The sequence below is a fragment of the Peromyscus californicus genome, unplaced genomic scaffold (genome assembly GCF_007827085.1).
Source record: "Peromyscus californicus insignis strain IS unplaced genomic scaffold, ASM782708v3 Scaffold_20__1_contigs__length_68692818, whole genome shotgun sequence".
Lineage (NCBI taxonomy): Eukaryota > Metazoa > Chordata > Mammalia > Rodentia > Cricetidae > Peromyscus > Peromyscus californicus.
Genome location: NW_026294503.1, coordinates 40,182,329 through 40,200,558, shown reverse-complemented (window position 1 = coordinate 40,200,558; position 18,230 = coordinate 40,182,329). Strand labels below are relative to the sequence as shown.

General features: G+C 49.5%; 1 protein-coding gene across 1 annotated transcript; it reads left to right on the top strand.

Moving 5' to 3' along the window:
* The first annotated feature begins 151 nt into the window (after nucleotides 1–151).
* Nucleotides 152–5,040, top strand: Ly6k (lymphocyte antigen 6 family member K). The gene is made up of 4 exons (XM_052749216.1): nucleotides 152–315; nucleotides 587–660; nucleotides 1,551–1,649; nucleotides 3,323–5,040. The coding sequence occupies exons 1-4, from the start codon at nucleotides 152–154 to the stop codon at nucleotides 3,640–3,642; spliced, it is 657 nt and encodes a 218-aa protein (XP_052605176.1). The 3' UTR covers nucleotides 3,643–5,040.
* Nucleotides 5,041–18,230: the final 13,190 nt, after the last annotated feature.

The following is an 18,230-nucleotide window of genomic DNA, read 5'->3' as shown; positions in this document are numbered from 1 at the left end:
CTCCCAGAGGAGAAGAGCCCCACCGAGCGAAGACTAATTGCAGTGGGGTCAGGTATGGGGCGCTGTTTGCCGCGTATCACGCAGACCCTGAGTCGCCCCCCTCTGGACGGACTGCAATGAGACTGAGACCGTGGGACTGGCGGGAACTGGAATGTTCCAGAAGGAGCACCAGAGGCGCCCTGTAGGGGGCAGTGTGAGGAGAGCGACCCCCGGAGAGAGCCAGCTGAATCTCAGACCTCCCCGGGGCCAGTCAGATGCCAGGACTCATGGACACACCGAAGCACGGGCCGCCGAGGAAGTGAGTGTGGTTGTGGGGTGTGGGCAAATGAGCCGCTCCTCTCTCGGGTCCGCAAGCGGTCCAGAGCACAGACTAGGTGGGGCCAACGGTGTGAGGAAGGTTCCCTGAGGTGTGCGTCCTTGCCAACACCCCCCCACCCCCGACACACACACACCCCGCAGAACATGGAGTAAGGGTGGCCCGGGGTGGGAGTGGACTCGGGGCCCGGAGAGGGTTCTGTGGCACGCCGACCGGACCGGGGACACCAGTGTGAGCAGAGCTAGCCACTCACAGTCCTCCCCTGGACAGGACCAGGCGCCCTCTGGAGATGGTGGTCCTCCTGGTCTTGCTCACCGCCACAGGCTTACCGCTGACCGTCGAAGGTAAGTGCTGCAACCCCGCGCCCTATAAGATGATGAAAGTTAATGACTCCAGAGAGAGTCCGTTGTGGTTAGGGTAAACTGAAGTCCGGGAATGTGAAACCCGAGGTCATGAAGGCTACGGTGTGGTGGGGCAGTGGGGGGGGGGGGGTGGGGGGGGTGGGAGGGTAGGGAGTGGGGAGTGGGGGGGTGGGGGCACGGGTGAGAGTGGGGGGGGGGTGGGGTGGGGGGGGGGGCGGGGGCGGGGGGTGGAGGGAGGGCATGGGAGTAGGGAGAGTGCTTCTGATTTTGCGCTTCCCCTAGGGGCAAGCATGGGTTCCTCATTCCCCAGGGCTCCTCCTGGTCTGTTTCTCCCATCACCCTTCCTTCTTGTAAAAAAGTCCTAGAAAACCAAGGCCACCCTGACCTCAGAGCCTCAGCACTGTCTGCGGATAGGGAGTTAGCGGGAGAAGGTGCCTCTATTGTCTTCTCCAAACTGGAGCTGCTCTAATCCTGACCCAGGAGAGTTTGTAGTTCCTGTCTAGGATGGGACCTGGAAACAAGGAGGGTGGGCCAGGACAAAGGGTAGCTGTGGAACTCTGGGGCCGAAAGGAAAGGGCGAAGGACGGTGTGGAAATGGATGTCCTTCGGCATTTCTGGACACTAGCGTGTCTCTTTGAGGATATGGGTTCATGCAGTGTGCCCAGATGTGAGGGACCAAATGAAATACCTACTGGACAGGTGAGGGAGCCTCCAGACAGAGGCTGAGAATTTAGGTGGCATGCACAGACTGTGGGCATGGGGAGAGTTGGGGGCTCACTGGACTTGGCAGCCACTTGGAATAGGACGATAGCTTTGGTGCTGCAGGAGGAACAATGGTCCCATGTTTTCTCTTTCCCAATCCCTTTCTTCAGCTCTCAACTGTCATGTCTGTGAGCAAGAGAACAGCCTTAACTGCACGAATCCACAGACATGTTCTGATGAGCAAAAGTTCTGTGTGATGGTTGCCGTTCGTAAGTGTTACTTGGTTTGGGGTTCTTCCTAGGATCCTGTGGGCGGGACAATACATGCTGTCAGGAATAGGAGCTGTTGGCCGGGCAGTGGGGGGTGGGGGTGGGGGTGGGCGCCAGCCTGGTCTACAGAGCAAGATCCAGGACAGGCACCAAAACTACACAGAGAGAAACCCTGTCTCAGAAAAACCAAAAAAAAAAAAAAAAAAAAAAAAAAAAAAATAGGAACTGTCAATCAAAAGTGACCTTAAATAACAACAATAACAAACAACAAACAAAAAACCAAACCAAACCAACACACTGAAGGGGAAATGCCCTGAGAAGCAGGTGCAGGCCTCAGTGCTGGGAAGCACAAGCCAGGCAGAAAAGCATGCAACAGCAGCTGTCAGTCAGCAGTTTTAGGATGCTGGGAGAATAATATAGATTTATCTTTATCTATCTTTATTTTTAAAAAAACGATGTCAGATGCCTTATTGAGACTAGCATCTAGGCAGTTTTTATGAAGGACAGTTACAGCTTAATAGATATTCTCGGAGAAGGGGCCATGGCTTGGGTATTTGCAGACTGATCCACTGCAGAAATTCTGGATACAAGAAGGGTTTCCCAATGAGGATCCAGGGAACCCATAACATTCTACCTACAGTGAGGTGTTGTTTTCAGCACTTGAGCATTCAAATTCAGTTCTTATCACCACTACCACACATACATTCCTGGTCTCTCTGTGTTCTGGGAAGTTTGTAGGGTGGTAAAGCACTAGACAGGACTTGGCTCAGCTAATAGGAACTTTATTTCTTAATATGAAAAAAACCTATCTTTTTTATTAAGAAATTTTTTATTAATTTTACATACCAATCACAGATCTTCCCTCCTCCTGCTCCTCCAGCCTCCCCCCCCCCCCCCCCGCCGCCCCGACAATCCATCCCCAATTCCCCACTACAACAAGATAAGGCCTCCCATGGGAAGTCAGCAGAGCCTGGTACATTCAGTAGAGGCAGGTCCAAGCCTCTCCCCCTGCCTCAAGGCTATGTGAGGTATCCCACCATAGTAGTGAGCTCCAAAACGCCAGCTCATGCACCAGGGATGGATCCTGATCCTGTTGCCAGGGGGCCCCTTAAGCAGATCAAGCTATACAACTGTCTCGATTATGCAGAGGGCCTAATCCCGTGGAGGCTCCACAGCTGTTGGTCTAAATTTCATGAGTTCCCACTAGTTGGGTTTGGTTATCTCTTTAGATTTCCCCCTCATGATCTTGATGCCCCTGCTCATAGAATCCCTCTTCTCTCTCTTTGACTGGACTCCTGGGGGGAAAAAAAATTATCTTGTGCAATGAAAGATGCGGTTGGAAGACCAGCAGCTGAATCTAAGCCAGGATGGCCAGAGGTCCTTCCAATATGCTTCTGTCTGTTTCAGTCACTTGAGTCAATTCTGTGTTTTAAAAGTTGAGGATCAAGGATCCTGTGTTTCCAAATAAAGGCACAAATCCCCATAGCATGTGGAGGACCACACAGTCCACCCTGAAGTAGCCTGGCCTTTTTCTCTTGAATAGTGGTTCCTGCCCTCTGATTGATACTCTCATTGAGTAAAGGTCTCTGACAAGGTCTCAAGGGGTACACATAATTCAGAGGCTCTGGTATCAGGACTTCAAACTCGTATCTTTTTTCTTTCTTTCCTACTAGGATTGTTGGAACGTTTCTACATTTCATCAAAACAGTGCACCAAAACCTGTCTAGTCCCTCCATATTTCCCTCCTGTCCCTGAGGAACGTTCTGATGCTGGACCGCCCCAGCCTAAGAACTTTGTGGTCCAAAAACCCTTGCCCTTCTTATATTCAAAGTGCTGTAAATGGGACTTGTGTAATCAGCATGGGCCAAACCTCTTATATTACAAGGAGCAGCCTGGAAAAGCCAGTGAGAGAAGACACAGACACACTGAGCTGTTCCTGCCTGGCTTCATGGTCCTTATTGCTGCTGTGCTCACAGCCCTCAGCCTGCAGTAAGTAAGCTACAGATGGACCTGGAGCATGCCTTGTGGGGCATGAATTCCCCGGACCCTGCTGGACCCTTCTAATTAAATTCGTTTTCCTTTGTTCACCTCTTGGCTTGATTCCTGTGGACTCTGGATGGGCAGGTGGGAAGCCAGGTTCCATAGCTGCCAGTCCCAACAGCTCTTCAACTTCCAGAAGAGCTAGTCGCAGGCCTGGCCACAGTTCTGCTGGCCAGTGCCTCTGAAATTAAGTCTTGTCCCTCCCTTTTCTGTTCCACTGCCTCTGAGTTGATGGGGAGGAAGCCCACATCTCCTCCACAAACACAACGTGATCCCCCAGGATCAAAGGGGAAGATGGAGGTAAATATCCTGAAGGAAAAACTCTGCACCATCTAGCCCACTATCTGACATGTGTGCATCCGTTTGTAAATTTCCACCCATGGATTTTTCTGGCATTAGGTTGGACCAGATAGATGACAGCAGGTATATATCCTCCATGTTTCTAGTGAGCTGCAGTCATCCATAGGAGTTGACCTCTACCAAACAAGGACTTCCTGCCAAGGATTTTACCTACTGTCAGAGCAGGGTGTACTTATATACACTCCATCTTCTTTCTGGTCTTAGGTAGCTGGGCAGAGAAGGCCTGGAGAACCTTCTAGAAAACCTCTGTACTATTTCTGAGGCATCTCTGTCATAGGAGTCAAAGTCTATTTGGAGGACAGGAATCAGGAAGGACCCTTGAGGGATGGACAGTATCTTCAGGACTGGACCTCTAACTCCTCTGTCTCTCAAAGGCTATGAGTTCACACCCCGCCTTTGACCCACCCAGTAACGACAGCCAGGCCATTCCTATACCCCTGGGGTAAAGTTTAGGTATACTACTTTTATTAGGGCAAACAAAAGTTGAGAACCCTGAAGAAACAGGTTGGGGGAGGGAGTGGTGAACATATAAGAGAATTAATATGATATCCTGATAAGGGTTTTGTTTGTTTAGTTGGTTGGATTTTTTTTTGTCTATGTGTCAACTTGGAAGAGAAGCATCAATTGAGAAAATGCCTCCATCGGATTGGCCAGTGGGCAAGTGTATGGAGACATTTTCTTGATTAATGACTGGTGGGTGTGGGAGAGCCCATCCCACTGTGGGTGGTGCCACCCATAGGGTCCTGGCTTGTATCAGCAAACTGGGCAGTCCATAGGAGGCAAGCTAGGAAGCAGACATCCGTAACGGCTTCTACTTGAGTTCCTTCCTCTAGGTTCTTGCCTTCCCTACATGATGGACAACTTCAAACAGAACTTAACCTTTTCCTCCCCAAGGTGCTTTTGGTAGTGGCATTTCATCACAGCAACAGAAAGCAGACTAGGTCGCACGGCGAAGCGCTGCTGGAGGTTGTTTAAATGGGTGCAGTCTTCAGTGGAAAATAGGCCTGTAAAAGTAGACACAGAGTAGTCTTCAAGTTGGAACCTATGGACCTTCAGCCACATTAGGAAGAACCATTTTCAGCAACTTAATTGTGGTTATGATTGTACTGGACTGACATAGGGATTTCTAGAAGGGTCTCCGCAGAAGGAAGGAGATGCAGAAGTTAGTGTTTATGAAAGGCGGGGACCGGAGTGAGCACTACCTTATGTGAAAGCTCCTTAAGAGCAAGTAGACACAGCCCCATTGGTACAAGGGCAGGCTTTTATGCAAACCGGTTGGAATGGGGACAAGTCTTGGGCCAGACACCACAAGAAGGCCAGTGACATTCTCCCATCAACCTGGCAGAGTAACAGGAGCACACAGAAACCTCCTACCTGTAGGAGTAGGTGGGTGGGGATGGGGTAGGGGGTGGGTGATGTTCAGTAAATGACATTGTTAAACTAGATATCTGGAAAGGGGAGAGAATCCCCCTTCTCCTCGTGATAAGGTCTCATTCTATACTTAAGATTGGCTTGGAATTTGTTATGCAGTCCGACATAGCTTCAAACTTGTGACCCTCCTTCCTCAGCTGCCCAAGTACTAGAATTACAGGTGTGAGCCACCATACCTGGAAACTATATTCATTTCTGACAGCCATGTCTCTCTGATTGTCTCAGAACAAGAGTTCAAACGAGGCTGGTCTCTGAGTAGCATGATAGCAAACTGGAGCATTCCTTAAGGCAAGAGAGAAGGGAGGTCATGAGGTAGGAGGCAGGGAGCAGTCATAGGGAAACCCAGCACCGTGGATGTCACTGAGTACAGACTTTCCCTGGTAACAGCCCATGTACATTAGTGGGAAACCAGGTGGCTGATGTATCTAACTGGGAGCCACTCCACAAGGCCACAGAGTAAGAAATAACTGCCCTTGGTTTCAAAAAAAGTAGTCAAATGGGTTGGATGTGAGGGTGTAACAGCTAATGCTGTCGACTTGACAGGACCCATGATCATCTAGCAGACAAATCTCTCTGTGAGAGATATTCTAAATTAAGATAATTGAGCTAAGAACTACCTTAAATGTAAGCAGCTCCATTCCATCGGTTGGGGTCCAGGGCTACATAAAAGAAGACAAGCCCTGCGCCAGCATCCATCTCCCTCCACCCGCTGCCTGCGGATGCAGTGTGACAGCCGCCTCACCCTGCTACACCACATGTTTTCTCCCGCGGTCAACTGTATCGTCAAACCGTGAGCCAGGATAAACTTCCTTGCTTCCTGGAGTTGTTTTTATCGGGTAGTGTTGTCAAAGTAATAAGAAAAGCAACCAATACAAATCAGAGGTAGAGTGCTTGTCTGGTACGTGCAAGGCCCTACGCTCAGTGCCCAGCGCCAGAAAAATTAGTAACTAGAGAGCAGTAGGTGCTAGACTGTGGAAATATAGCTCAGTGGGCAGAGAAGGAAGTAAAAGCCATGTGGTGGCTGACATAACTAGAGCCAGTCGCTGGAGGCTGAAGGATGGGGGTGGCAGACCCCGTAAACTGTAAGAACCTAGTATGAATAAGCCAAGGAATGGACAGTCCAAGACAACACTGTGCAGCCGCTGCTAGAATGCGTGCACTGTGACAGGACAAGCCGCTCCAAGCCATAGTAACTCCAACAAGGTTAAAAGGTGGATTTGCTAGCAAAGGAAGCAAGGAAGGTGGGCAGCTGAGGATGGAGTGGTCCCGTTTGAAGGACCCCTCCTTGGACACTGCTGTGGTCTGAAACACACACTGAAGGCAGGAAGGTACAGGTTCTGTAACACACCATTATTCTCAGCATTATAAACTCTCCAAGTAGAAGAGCCCCTTACCAATATGTAAGCTTCCAAACAAAGGCAAGTGTACACTGGGTACAGAGGCATCTTGTAGGGAGAGCAAGTGTCCGGAGCCCACCGGTCACTTTACTGCTCTACGGATGAACTTAGAACCATGTAGTCACACACGGGAAGGATCCAGAGTCCTGAACTGTGAGCAGTCAAGTGAACCACCCCAAGACGCAGGTAATAGGGCTCATAAACTTCAGGCTCACAGGCTCTTGGAGCCTCCACACTGTTGAACAGACATGCTTATCAGCCACAAATGCTATTCCCAGTCAGGGGCATTCAGAAAACTCAGGATGGAGAGATGGCTCAATGGTTAAGAGACCAGGCTCCTCTCTTCCAGAGGTCCTGGGTTCGTTTCCCAGCACCTGAATAGCTGTGGCTCATAGCCCAGCCATCTGTAACTCCAGTTCCAGGAGATCTAGAGCCCTTTTCTGGCTTTGCATGTATGTGGTGCACAGACACACGCACACAAAACACTCACACATAAAACAAAAATACATAAATCTTTTATTTAAAAAAAAAGAATATAAGGGCTGGAGAGATGGCTCAGCGGTTAAGAGCACTGGCTGTTCTTCCAGAGGTCCTGAGTTCAGTTCCCGGCAACCACATGGTGGATCACAACCATCTGTAATGAGGTCTGGTGCCCTCTTCTGGCAGGCAGGGGTACATGCAGTCAGAACACTGTATACATAATAAATAAATCTTTAAAAAAAAAAAAAGAATATAAGAAAGAAAACTATTGCTCGGCTGACTGTGGTGGTGTGTGCCTTCAACCACAGCTTCCAAGAGAGGAAGCACATGATGGTTTCAATGAGCATGACCCTCCTAGACTCATATACTAGAATGCTTGGTCCCTACTTGGGGGAACTATATGGGAAGAATTATGAGGTGTGGCCTTATTAGAGGTGTGCCACTGGAGGTGGGCCTTGATGTTTCAAAAGCCCCTGCCTACCATGCTGTCTCACTCTCTCTGCCTCCTGCCTGTGGGTGAGATGTAAGCTCTCAGCTACTGCCCCAGCACCATGCCTGACTGCCTGCTGGCTGCCATGCTTCCCACCCTGATAGTCATGGGCTTATCCTCTGAAACTGTGAGCAAGCCCCCAATGAAATGCTTTATTTTAAAGTTACCTTCATCATAGTGTTTCTTCACAGCAACTTAGTGTTCTTCACAGAACAGGAACTGTGAAGACACAGAAGAAGGCAGATCTCTATGAGTTTGAGGACAGCCTAGTCTACATAAAGAGTTCAGCCGGGCAGTGGTGGCGCACGCCTTTAATCCCAGCACTCGGGAGGCAGAGCCAGGTGGATCTCTGTGAGTTCGAGGCCAGCCTGGGCTACCAAGTGAGTTCCAGGAAAGGCGCAAAGCTACACAGAGAAACCCTGTCTTGAAAAAAAAAAAACAAACAAACAAACAAAAAAAACAAACCAAAACCAAAACCAAAAATAAAAAACAAATGACAGAATCCACAGCACAGCTACAGTCTGAATACGTCCCCAATGTGCAAATGTTGGAAACTTACTCCCCAGCATGCCAGTGCTGTGTGTTGGGACGGAGGTTTCAGAAAGAGCAGTTAGGTCTGGGACTCTCCCTCATGAATGCTGTTATTGCAGGGGTGGGCATGTTATAAGAACACTTTTGGAAGTTGTAGAAATGGCTTAGTGGTAAATGTGCTTGTTGCTCCTCCAAAGAACCTAAGTTGGGTCCCCAGCATCCATGTCTGCCTGTATCTCCAGCTTCAAGGGATCCAACGTCTTAGGCACCTGCACTCACATAATTAAACACAAAATAATTAAAAAACACTTTGGCCCTCTCTGCATCCCTCTCTTCCCCACCTCCTACTCTCTCACCTTTTGGCTGTGGCAGGAGAATGAGAAACAATGAAAAGACCATGGCAATATAAACAAATACAGACTGTATACGCAGTAATAAGGTCTTTCCGGACTTAACCTAGTGTATAGAATTAAGGACTTGTGCAGCACATTTAATATAGTGAAGAACCATGTGGACCTGGTTCATGTATTAGCACACAGGTAGCAGAAGGAGGATTTGGTGTATGCCCACGGACAAGCATTGTACCAAGTGGCCACAGTCATGAAAGGCAATAGACATAATTTGTTCAAATAAAGCTTATTTATGGACATAAAACTTGGGTTTCACACAGTTTTTTTGTTTTTGTTTTTGTTTTTTTGAGACAGGGTTTCTCTGTGTAGCTTTGGAGCCTGTCCTGGATCTCACTTTGTAGACCAGGATGGACTCAAACTCACAGACATTCACCTGGCTCTGCCTCCCTCCCGAGTGCTGGGATTAAAGGCGTGCGCCACCACTGCCTGGTGGGTTTCACACATTTTAAGGAAGGTTTATACTCAATTCTGATACAGTTAAATTAATAAAATGCCATTGAGAATCAACATTGGGAAACAGTCTGCAGGCTACAGTTTCCCTATTCATGTCCATCCAGGAAAAGTAGCAAGGATGTGTAGACGAATTCATCAAACTTGAACCTTGGTGTTGTCCAAGAGGCTGGACCTCTGTGGAGGAGGGCTAGCTGCAGCTGGGGTCAGGTGACCTGAGTCACAGGGATGGAGTCTGAGGTATAGGAACTCAGGGTGGATGTGGGCAGAGAGGGATCCAGGGGTGGAGTCTGGGCTGGAAGGGGCTGGGGTGAGGGAGATAAAAAGGGAGCCCAGCTTCTAAGCTATAAGATAAGAGGGTAGCCGGGCGGTGGTGGCGCACGCCTTTAATCCCAGCACTCGGGAGGCAGAGCCAGGCGGATCTCTGTGAGTTTGAGGCCAGCCTGGACTACAGAGTGAGTTCCAGGAAAGGCGCAAAGCTACACAGGGAAACCCTGTCTCGAAAAACCAAAAAAAAAAAAAAAAAAAAAAAAAAAAAAAAAAAAAAAAAAGATAAGAGGGTAGATTTGGACCCTGACAAGGGACACAGCTGTGGAGTCTGAGATGGAGAGGTCCGTGGTAGATCTCTATTCTAAAGAGACAAGTCTAGGGTCTCAGGGGTACTGTGAGACCAAGTATGCATACTTGCAGACTTCTCTCAATGGGAGAGAAGAAAAGAATATGTTGGGGGAGCGGGGCTGGGGAATGGAAGGCAAGGAGCTGCAGCATGCTCCCTGGCCTTGCCCATCTCTACTTTCACCCAGGGCCTTGTAGACACGCTGTTTGCTTATCCTGGGCCCATCATGTGGATATTGGAGGGTGGGATGAGGAGGTGGAAGTGAGTCAGCTTAGCATTTGGCACTCTGTGTAGCCATTAAACAAAAGAAGTCAGGTAGAGTGTCTGCCATCAGTCACGTGGCTGCAACAGGAAGCTTTGCACAGTTGCCAAAGAGTAAATCAAACAGGGAGACGGAATCCTACATGTGCCTGCATCAGTTCACATCACCTTAAGATGTACAAGGCAAACACTAGCAAAATGGAAGGTCAGATGGTAGATTTCAACATACATTCCTATGATGGAATGAAGCAGAAAATTAGTGAAGATGATATGTAGCATTTGAGCATCCCATGAACCAAGAGATTAACCAAAAGAACGGTCTCAAAACAAGTACAGAACTTTTACCATGGGAACAGTAGCAATGGACTCTTGAGTGTTTATCTTAGAGAGAGAAAGATACAGTCGTATAAAACCCGTACATAGATGCTCACAGTAGCAGCATCAGTAATTGCCCCAAACTAGAAAAGAGCAAGATCTCCTTTGGTGAATGAGTGAGTGGCCAGACCAACCATAGCCCTTGTACACCACGGATAATTAGTCAGCAGAGTGCAGATGACCCTTGGATGCCTGTGATGGTCCTGGTCAGGATGGGTCTGCTAGCGGGGCAAAAGTACCACTCTTGGAGGCATGAGGCCTCCCAGTCTCCCGCCTTTGTGACTGTTCTAGTTCTGGGAGCCAGCAGAAAAGCTAAGTACTTAAGGTTTAAAGCACAGAGAAACCTCTAAGCTGGAGCAGGTCTTGACTTTGAGGAGGCAGGGCCGGGACCTCAAAAGTACCATGAAGCTGAATGTAGAAACCCAAAGTGTGAGTTTTGTGTGTGTGTAGTTGACTGCATAGTTAGAGTTCCTGTTGCTATGAAAAGACACCATGATGACGAGGGCAACTCTGATAAAGGAAACCATTTAACAGGGGTGGCTCACAGTTTCAGAGGTTTAGTTCATTATCATTATGGCGGTACATGGTGGCATGCAGGCAGATGTGGTCCTGAAGAAGGAGCTGAGAGTTCTACATCTTGATATGCAGGGAGTGAACTGTCTCACTGGGCGTAGCTTAAGCATAGGAGACCTCAAAGCCTGCCTCCACAGTGACACACTTCCTCCAACAAGGCCATACCTATTCCAACAAGGTCATACCTCCTAATGGTGCCCCTCCCTTTGGGGGCCATTTTCTTTTAAACCACCACAATAGGTAACAGTCAATTGTGTGTAAATGGGAGTATACCAGTTTGAGTACATGTGTGACTGTGTGCATGCCTGTGTGGATGTATTACATGCGTAGGAGTTTTTAGATATTTATTTATTTTTATGTGTATGTCTGTGTACCACATGTGTACATTACCATGGAGATCAAAAGAGGCATCTGATTGCCTGCAACTGGAGATACAGATAGTTGTGAGCTGCCACGTGGGTACTGGGAACCAATCCCAGGTCCTCTGGAAGAGCAGTCAGTGCTCTTAACCACTGAGACTGAGCTATGTGTCCAGTCCCAAATGTAAGATCGTGTATGTGTGTTTGTGTGTGTGTGTGTGTGTGTGTGTGTGTGTGTGTGTGTGTGTGTGCGTGCGCACGCATGCGATATGGTGAATGTGTCTGCGTGTGTGAGTGTGTGGTCAGGTGCGGATGAGCAATTGTGTGAAATGGAGAAGAGAACTTCCCCCACCCCCATGGGCAGAGGTTGATGGGCAGAAGACAAGGTGGGCCTCTCCCTGCAGAGGGACATGGAATGTCCTTCATGTTAGTTCATACCAACTGCTAGGATTCAGCTGCAAGAGCATTTTGGGAAAATTTTTATGAAAGATGGGAGGGTGTGAGAGTGAGGTCTGTGGGGCCATGATGCAGGTCTGGTGGATACAGGAGAGAGGTCCCTAGAAGTGGGGGGGGATCTGAGATGTTGGACAGACCCCTGGGGCTCTGGCCAGTTGTCCACAGATGGTTGCATGGCAGTCATCTGCTCAAAATTTGGAGGGGGCTGCTATTGTTTGGATGCAAAGTACTCTCCCCACAGGTTCATGTGTTAAAGCCTTGGTCCCAGCTAGTGGTAGATGGATTGGATCTCACGAGGATGCCAACCTCATCAGTGATTAATCTGCTGATATGTTCACAGTTGAATGAGCTGTTAGGAGGTCACCAAGAGAGCAGGTCACTGCGGGTACGCTTTTGAGGAGCCCCCAGACCCTTCTTCCATATGTCCCCCTACTTTCCTTGTTTTCTACAAGGTGAGTGGTTTTCATCCACCATGCCTTTCCACCGTGATTTTATCTTGCCACAGACCTAACTCCCATGCAGCCTTCTGACTGGTGACCAGTAACTCTGAGGTGGTAAGCCCAAAATAAACCTTTGCTTTCTTGAGGGGTCGGTTTGTTTGGGGGTTTTTGCCACAATGATGGAAAATCAATTAACACAGCACTTGGGGGATAATGGGCTGAGTCCAAAGGGACAGTAGCTGGGTTATCTGGCCACTTTGCTACCAAAGCTTGAAGGAGCCATAGTTGCCCAGTTAGGGTGCTGGTGGCCAAGCTCGATTCAGCTTTGCACCTGGCCTTTGCACTCCACTTAGGTTAACGTTTCTACAAGCCATGCTTCTGCTTGGCCAGCAGGGGGTGCTAAAGGGAGCCTGTACTCTGGTGACACCACCTGCCCTGCTCTGCTAACTAAGCAGGAAAACCCAGTGCCCTGCCCAGAAGGTGCCGACATTTTTATCTGGCAATGGGGGAAGAACCAGGGTGAGTACCATGACGTGAGAAAGGAACTCAGGCAAACATCCCCTAAGACACAGCTTCATTTACCAAATTCTCTGCGCTGGCTGGCGAGTTCTGTTTATTAACTTCCAAGGCTCCGAAGGAACAGCCTATGTATCAGGCAACTGTCAGGTCACCCCCAAAACGTGCTGGGAACTGGGAGGGCAGGCAGAATGCCCTTGTTTACACAGCTGTCTCCTGCCAAAATACTAGCTGCATCCCAGTCAGGAGCAGGACTGGTACAGCCAGTCGCCCCGGGCACCCGAAACGAATTATCTGTGTCCTTACCTCCCCACCCCTGTCTCCCCATCAAGAGCCAGCAACGCTCAGAAGAGTGGGCAATCAGGACATGCCTGGGCAGGCAGGAGTCAGTGTAGCAACTGTAGCATTGAGTGAACCTGGAACCAAGGCAGGATCCCCCAAGATGGGCTGGGGGAAGCTGGTGTCCACCCTTCCAGGAAGACAGAAGGCAGCCAAGATGCAATGCATGGGAAAGAAAGGAGGGGATGGAACAAGTTTGGCCAGGAATAAGCATCCGGATCCCCTCAACTGCCTACCTTTCAACCAACCTCATAATCTACATCACAGCTACCTTTTCAGTCCTTTGTGGGGTACTTTACACACCTTTGTTTCTCCCAAGCTGTTCTGAGATCTGAGATGACATCTCTCAATCTCCGTGACCTAGGCCAGGGCTCTCTGTGACAAGGATAAGGGCCAGTATGTGACCAGGATAAGAGCTTAGGGTGTGACCAAGGTCAGGGCCTGTGTGAGCAGGTCCCAGGTTCAAGCATACCTGCAAGTCAGGATATTCATTATGGATTAATTAGTGATGGCCTGAATTGTGGCCTTCGTTTCATTATCTCAACATCTTATCTGATAAAGCAAACAATTTCTTTGCCTTCTTCAGGTTGCTGGAGAGATCCTATCACTGCCTACAAAACAAAACCACTCCGGAGGCATCTTCTGGCTGCCAGGCCACTAACACTCTAGCCTGTTTGAATATGAGAAAGGTGGCCATTGCCCCACAGCTCATTTGAGGACACAACACACCTCGAGTCCCTGGCCTTCCATAGGCATTGCAATATTTTTAATGTCAACTTCCCCTTTTGTAACAGTTATAGATTCACAAAGAATTTGTAAAGACAGTATAGCTACATGGTTCCCACATCCCCCACTCCCAGCTTTCCCTACCCCCAATGTCTTAGATTCCTGTGGTCTGTTCATTAAAATTAATGACTCAGTATTGGCTCATATTTTTATGTAATTTTCTTTGGTTTTTCCCTAATGTCCCTTTTCTGCTCCAGAATCCTATTGAGGGCCCCACCTAACACTTAGTCATTATGACCCTTTAAGATTCCCCTGGAAAGAGGTGACTGGAGATGTTGCTTGGCTTTCTAGGACCTTGTCAGTGGCCAGTACTGGCAAATAGTGGAGTGTCCCTTAGTGTGGTGGGATGGTTGGGCTGGGGAGACGTTTTTTGAGAACACAGGGAGAAGCAGAAGAAATGTGCCTTTTCTGGTGCCTTCTTATTTGCAAGACTTTTCACAGTGGATTTGACTTAGGTCCCCAGAATACCAGCTGCTTCCAGGTGCTATCCTTCGGAGCTCTCATGGCATGCTCTTTAGAGCGTGGCCACTGAACGCAGCCACAACTGAGATGCCACTGGACTCTGCTCTTTCCGGGGCAGGATGTCACGTAACTAGGTAACTCACGTGGGATTCTCATACATAGATGTGTCTCCCCAACTCTGTTATTTATCATTTCGTTTGTTTGTTATTTATCACAGTACATATCACAGTACTGGGAATTGACTCCTGGGCCTTGTACATGCTAGGCAAGTGCTCTACCACTGAGCTATGTCCTGGGTTTAGAAACATGAGCCTCCCAAGTGCCGAGAGTGGAGGAACAGGCCACCACACCCAGCTTTTTATCATTTTCTTAACTGCTGTTCCCTCATGATGATGCATAACTTCATGTGCACAGTGTGGCCCAGTCCATCGAGGGAAGATTACTCTGTTATAAAAAGGGCTGGTGTGCTAACACATGCTGCAACACGGGTGAACCAAGGCCCACGTGTTGTATGATTCCGATAACATAGAACACCCAGAAGAGGCAAATCCTTAGGGATACAAAGTAGACCATGGGTTTCCAGGGGCTGAGGTAGGGGACTGTGGATGGGACAGGGTATGTTTCTGGGGCAGACATAGATGTTGGTAAGAGCTGCAGCTACCCAAGGGACTGAAGGGTATGTGGACATGTGAATTACATCTGAAAACAGACGTCCGAATAAAAATGCCTTGTGCTCATCACAGTCTGCCCTGTCTGACCTCTAGATCCACCATTTCTCTCACCACAGAGCAGTATCAGGAGTCAAGAGCACTGGAAGGGCTGCTGCCTGTTTGACCAGGTTATCTATCAGTCTCGCTGTCCAGTCTGCAGACCCTAACTGGTAGGTCCCTCTATTTGCCATTAGTATTATTATTGATCTTGATCTTTCAGAATACAAAGAGGGGTTGGGGAAACTGGGGACAGACCTAATACCCCATAGTGTGGGTGCATGTGAGCTCAGATCTCTAACTATAGGTATCTCTCAAGACTCTATCTCTCCCCTGAGGAAGAGCCTAGGTCTTCTGATCTTGCTCTGACTGAACCCAGTATAGGCCTTGCACTCCCAGGCTACCCTGCTTTCCTGAGAACAAGGGTCCCCTATGGGGTACCTTGACATAGGACCCCCACCCCAAGCCTACCTTCTCAAGTCCCCATCCAGGGTAGTCAAGACCTACCTGCTAGCTGAAGGTCCTGACTTCAGGTCCTGATTTCTTGCCCCAACTCACTCGGACTCAGTTTACCCCTTGTGACGGGAGCAGGAATTTTGTGCTGACTAAACTCCAGATCTTTCACTAACTAGACAAGGTCACCCTGCTCAGGTGCCCACTTTCTCCTTACTGGCTCTCCCGCTATGCCTGAGAGGGGTCCTGGCAGGTCCAATAGGTACAGAGAGGTCCGGGAGTGTTGGGAGGGGGGGGCTCAGCAGGTAGCAGGCAGAAGACCTGTGGGCATACAAGAGCCTGAGTTGTGGTTTATAAAGTGCATTTGGCCCTTAGTATCTGTGTCCACAGACTCTACCTCCATGCATGCAACTCACCTGGACCAAAACTCTAGGGTGTGTGTGTGGCAGGGGTAGGGGGGAGTGTATCTGTCTAAACACCCAGACCTCCTTCTTTGTTGCTGTTCCCTTAACAATTTTTCACAGTGTTTACACTGGATGGGACATTCTGAGCAACTGAAGGATGATTTATTGTGAATCAGTGGGCAGGCACGGGTCATGGCAAACACCATGTTATCTAACATAAGGGGTTTAAACTTTTGAAGCCAGCATGTGGAATGAAGCTCTGGGTGGTTGTGCTGGATCTGCAGCCTGGTTCCCACAGAGTGAGTTCGGACACTGTGAGCAGGCTACTCTGCCAAGTCCCCAGCACAGGTAGGAAAAGGCAAGGTAGGAAGGAGGCAGGGTTTCCAGACAGAGTATCCAAGAACAGAGCTAGGCCCTTGATTCCCAGGGAGGTCTTGGGCTTTTGACAGGGACGTAGGATTCTTTTGAAGTGGGCTTGAACTCCTCAGGACTAGCAGAGATGGCTGGCCTATGCCAACTTCTTTCATCTGCCCTGCACTTCCCAGGAGTGGGAGCCCTGTCCCCTGTTGGCATCTGGGAGTGGAGGCTAATGCCAGGCTAGAAAGATAAATGTTAATTATGGGCCAGCTAGGAGAGTCTAGGCTCTAACTAGCACCCATCCAGCTGCACCTGAGTGGGATTCAGGTGGCTCATTACCTTAACAAGAGGCCATCCCAGACAGCTGCAGCCCCTCCATACTCCAGCCCAACTCCAGCAGCTCCTACCCTATTTCTCTCCTCTTCACACTGGTGGACAGGGTAGCACCTCACCCCATGAAGGCTACAGAACCTTTGCCCCTTAAAAGCCCTTTGAAGGCTGGTTGGGGTCAGCATTCATCAGTTCCATCCTAGAGGACACACTGTCCTCGCAGTGTCCAGCAGCGAGCTCTTGGAAGCCATGAGATCCTGGCCTGTTTTCCGAGTCACACTGGCAAGCTTTCTACTTTCAAGATTCCGTTTTCACACTTTGCAGTGCACATGCCTTGCAGCTTCTCCAGGAAGTGCCACTGGCCCCCGGCCCAGCTGCCATCTGACCACGATCACTTCTGTTAACGTGGGTCCCACCACGCATGGGCACACAGGCGCCATCACGAGCCCCTCTGCTTGCATTCTGCATCAAGGGTTCCCAGCCTGGTACTGAGAAGTTGGCTCACTACCTAGAGCAGGCAGGGGTGTCAGTTTTGCCCACTCCTGATGCCTCTGCTGCTCAAGCTCCTTTTCTCTCTCTCTCTCTCTCTCTCTCTCTCTCTCTCTCTCTCTCTCTCTCTCTCTCTCTCATACAGAGCCCCATAGCTTCATGGGTACAGGGATAGAGAGAGGCTAAGAAGCAGGTCGGTCCAGGTTGGGAGGAGAGAGAACAGGGTTGTCCTATCAAATCACTTGAGGTGGCAGTGGCAGCTTACATATTCCTGGAGGTAATATGTCTCCTGCTCTGAGGTGCCCATCTGGGGTCCACCCATAGGAAATGTTAAGCTTGTGGGTACAGCCTTGGGCCTACCTCTTTTTCTCTAGGGCTATGACTGGGGTCCATGCATCCTGTTTTGTCCATCACACCACTCCTAATTGCCTGGGCGGCAGAGCAAGGAGACACCCAGACTTGGCAGATAGCTTGATGGCATCCCAGGAGGCTGAGTCCCAGCTCCGGACCAGGGACGGCTGAGGCTGCTATGTGCAGCTGGGCCCTGGACGCTTGCTCACAATCATTTCCACATGTAGGAAGTCCCAAGCTCAGAGGCAACATGAGCTGGTGGAGTGGGTAAGCAGAACGGTTGGCTGGGGAACACCAGGGTTCCCCAGCCAACACCACCTCCAATGTGCAGCCTATCGAGGCCCTTGTGGCAGGGAAGTGTTCAGAGACCAGTTCCCCCACAGCCCTCACAGGGCACTCTGACAGAGGCCAGTTCCTCTTGGCCGTGGGAGGCTGAGAAAAGTGGAAACAAGCATGCCCCAAACCATGGAGATTCTAAAGAATCCGAGAAACCATTCGAATAAGACTGCAGAGCTGCCTGGGGCACAGGGAGCAAGGTCAGATTCTGACTCTACAACCCTGGAGCTGAGGTGAGAGTCACTCCTCTGCACTCCAGCCTCCCTTTCCCGGGTATGCAACCTCACCTCCTCCCTCTGCTTGACCACTCCCCTTTGTCACTCTCAGCCCAATGAGGCCTCCAGCATCTTTATCCAGACTCGAGGAAGACACACAAGAGCCC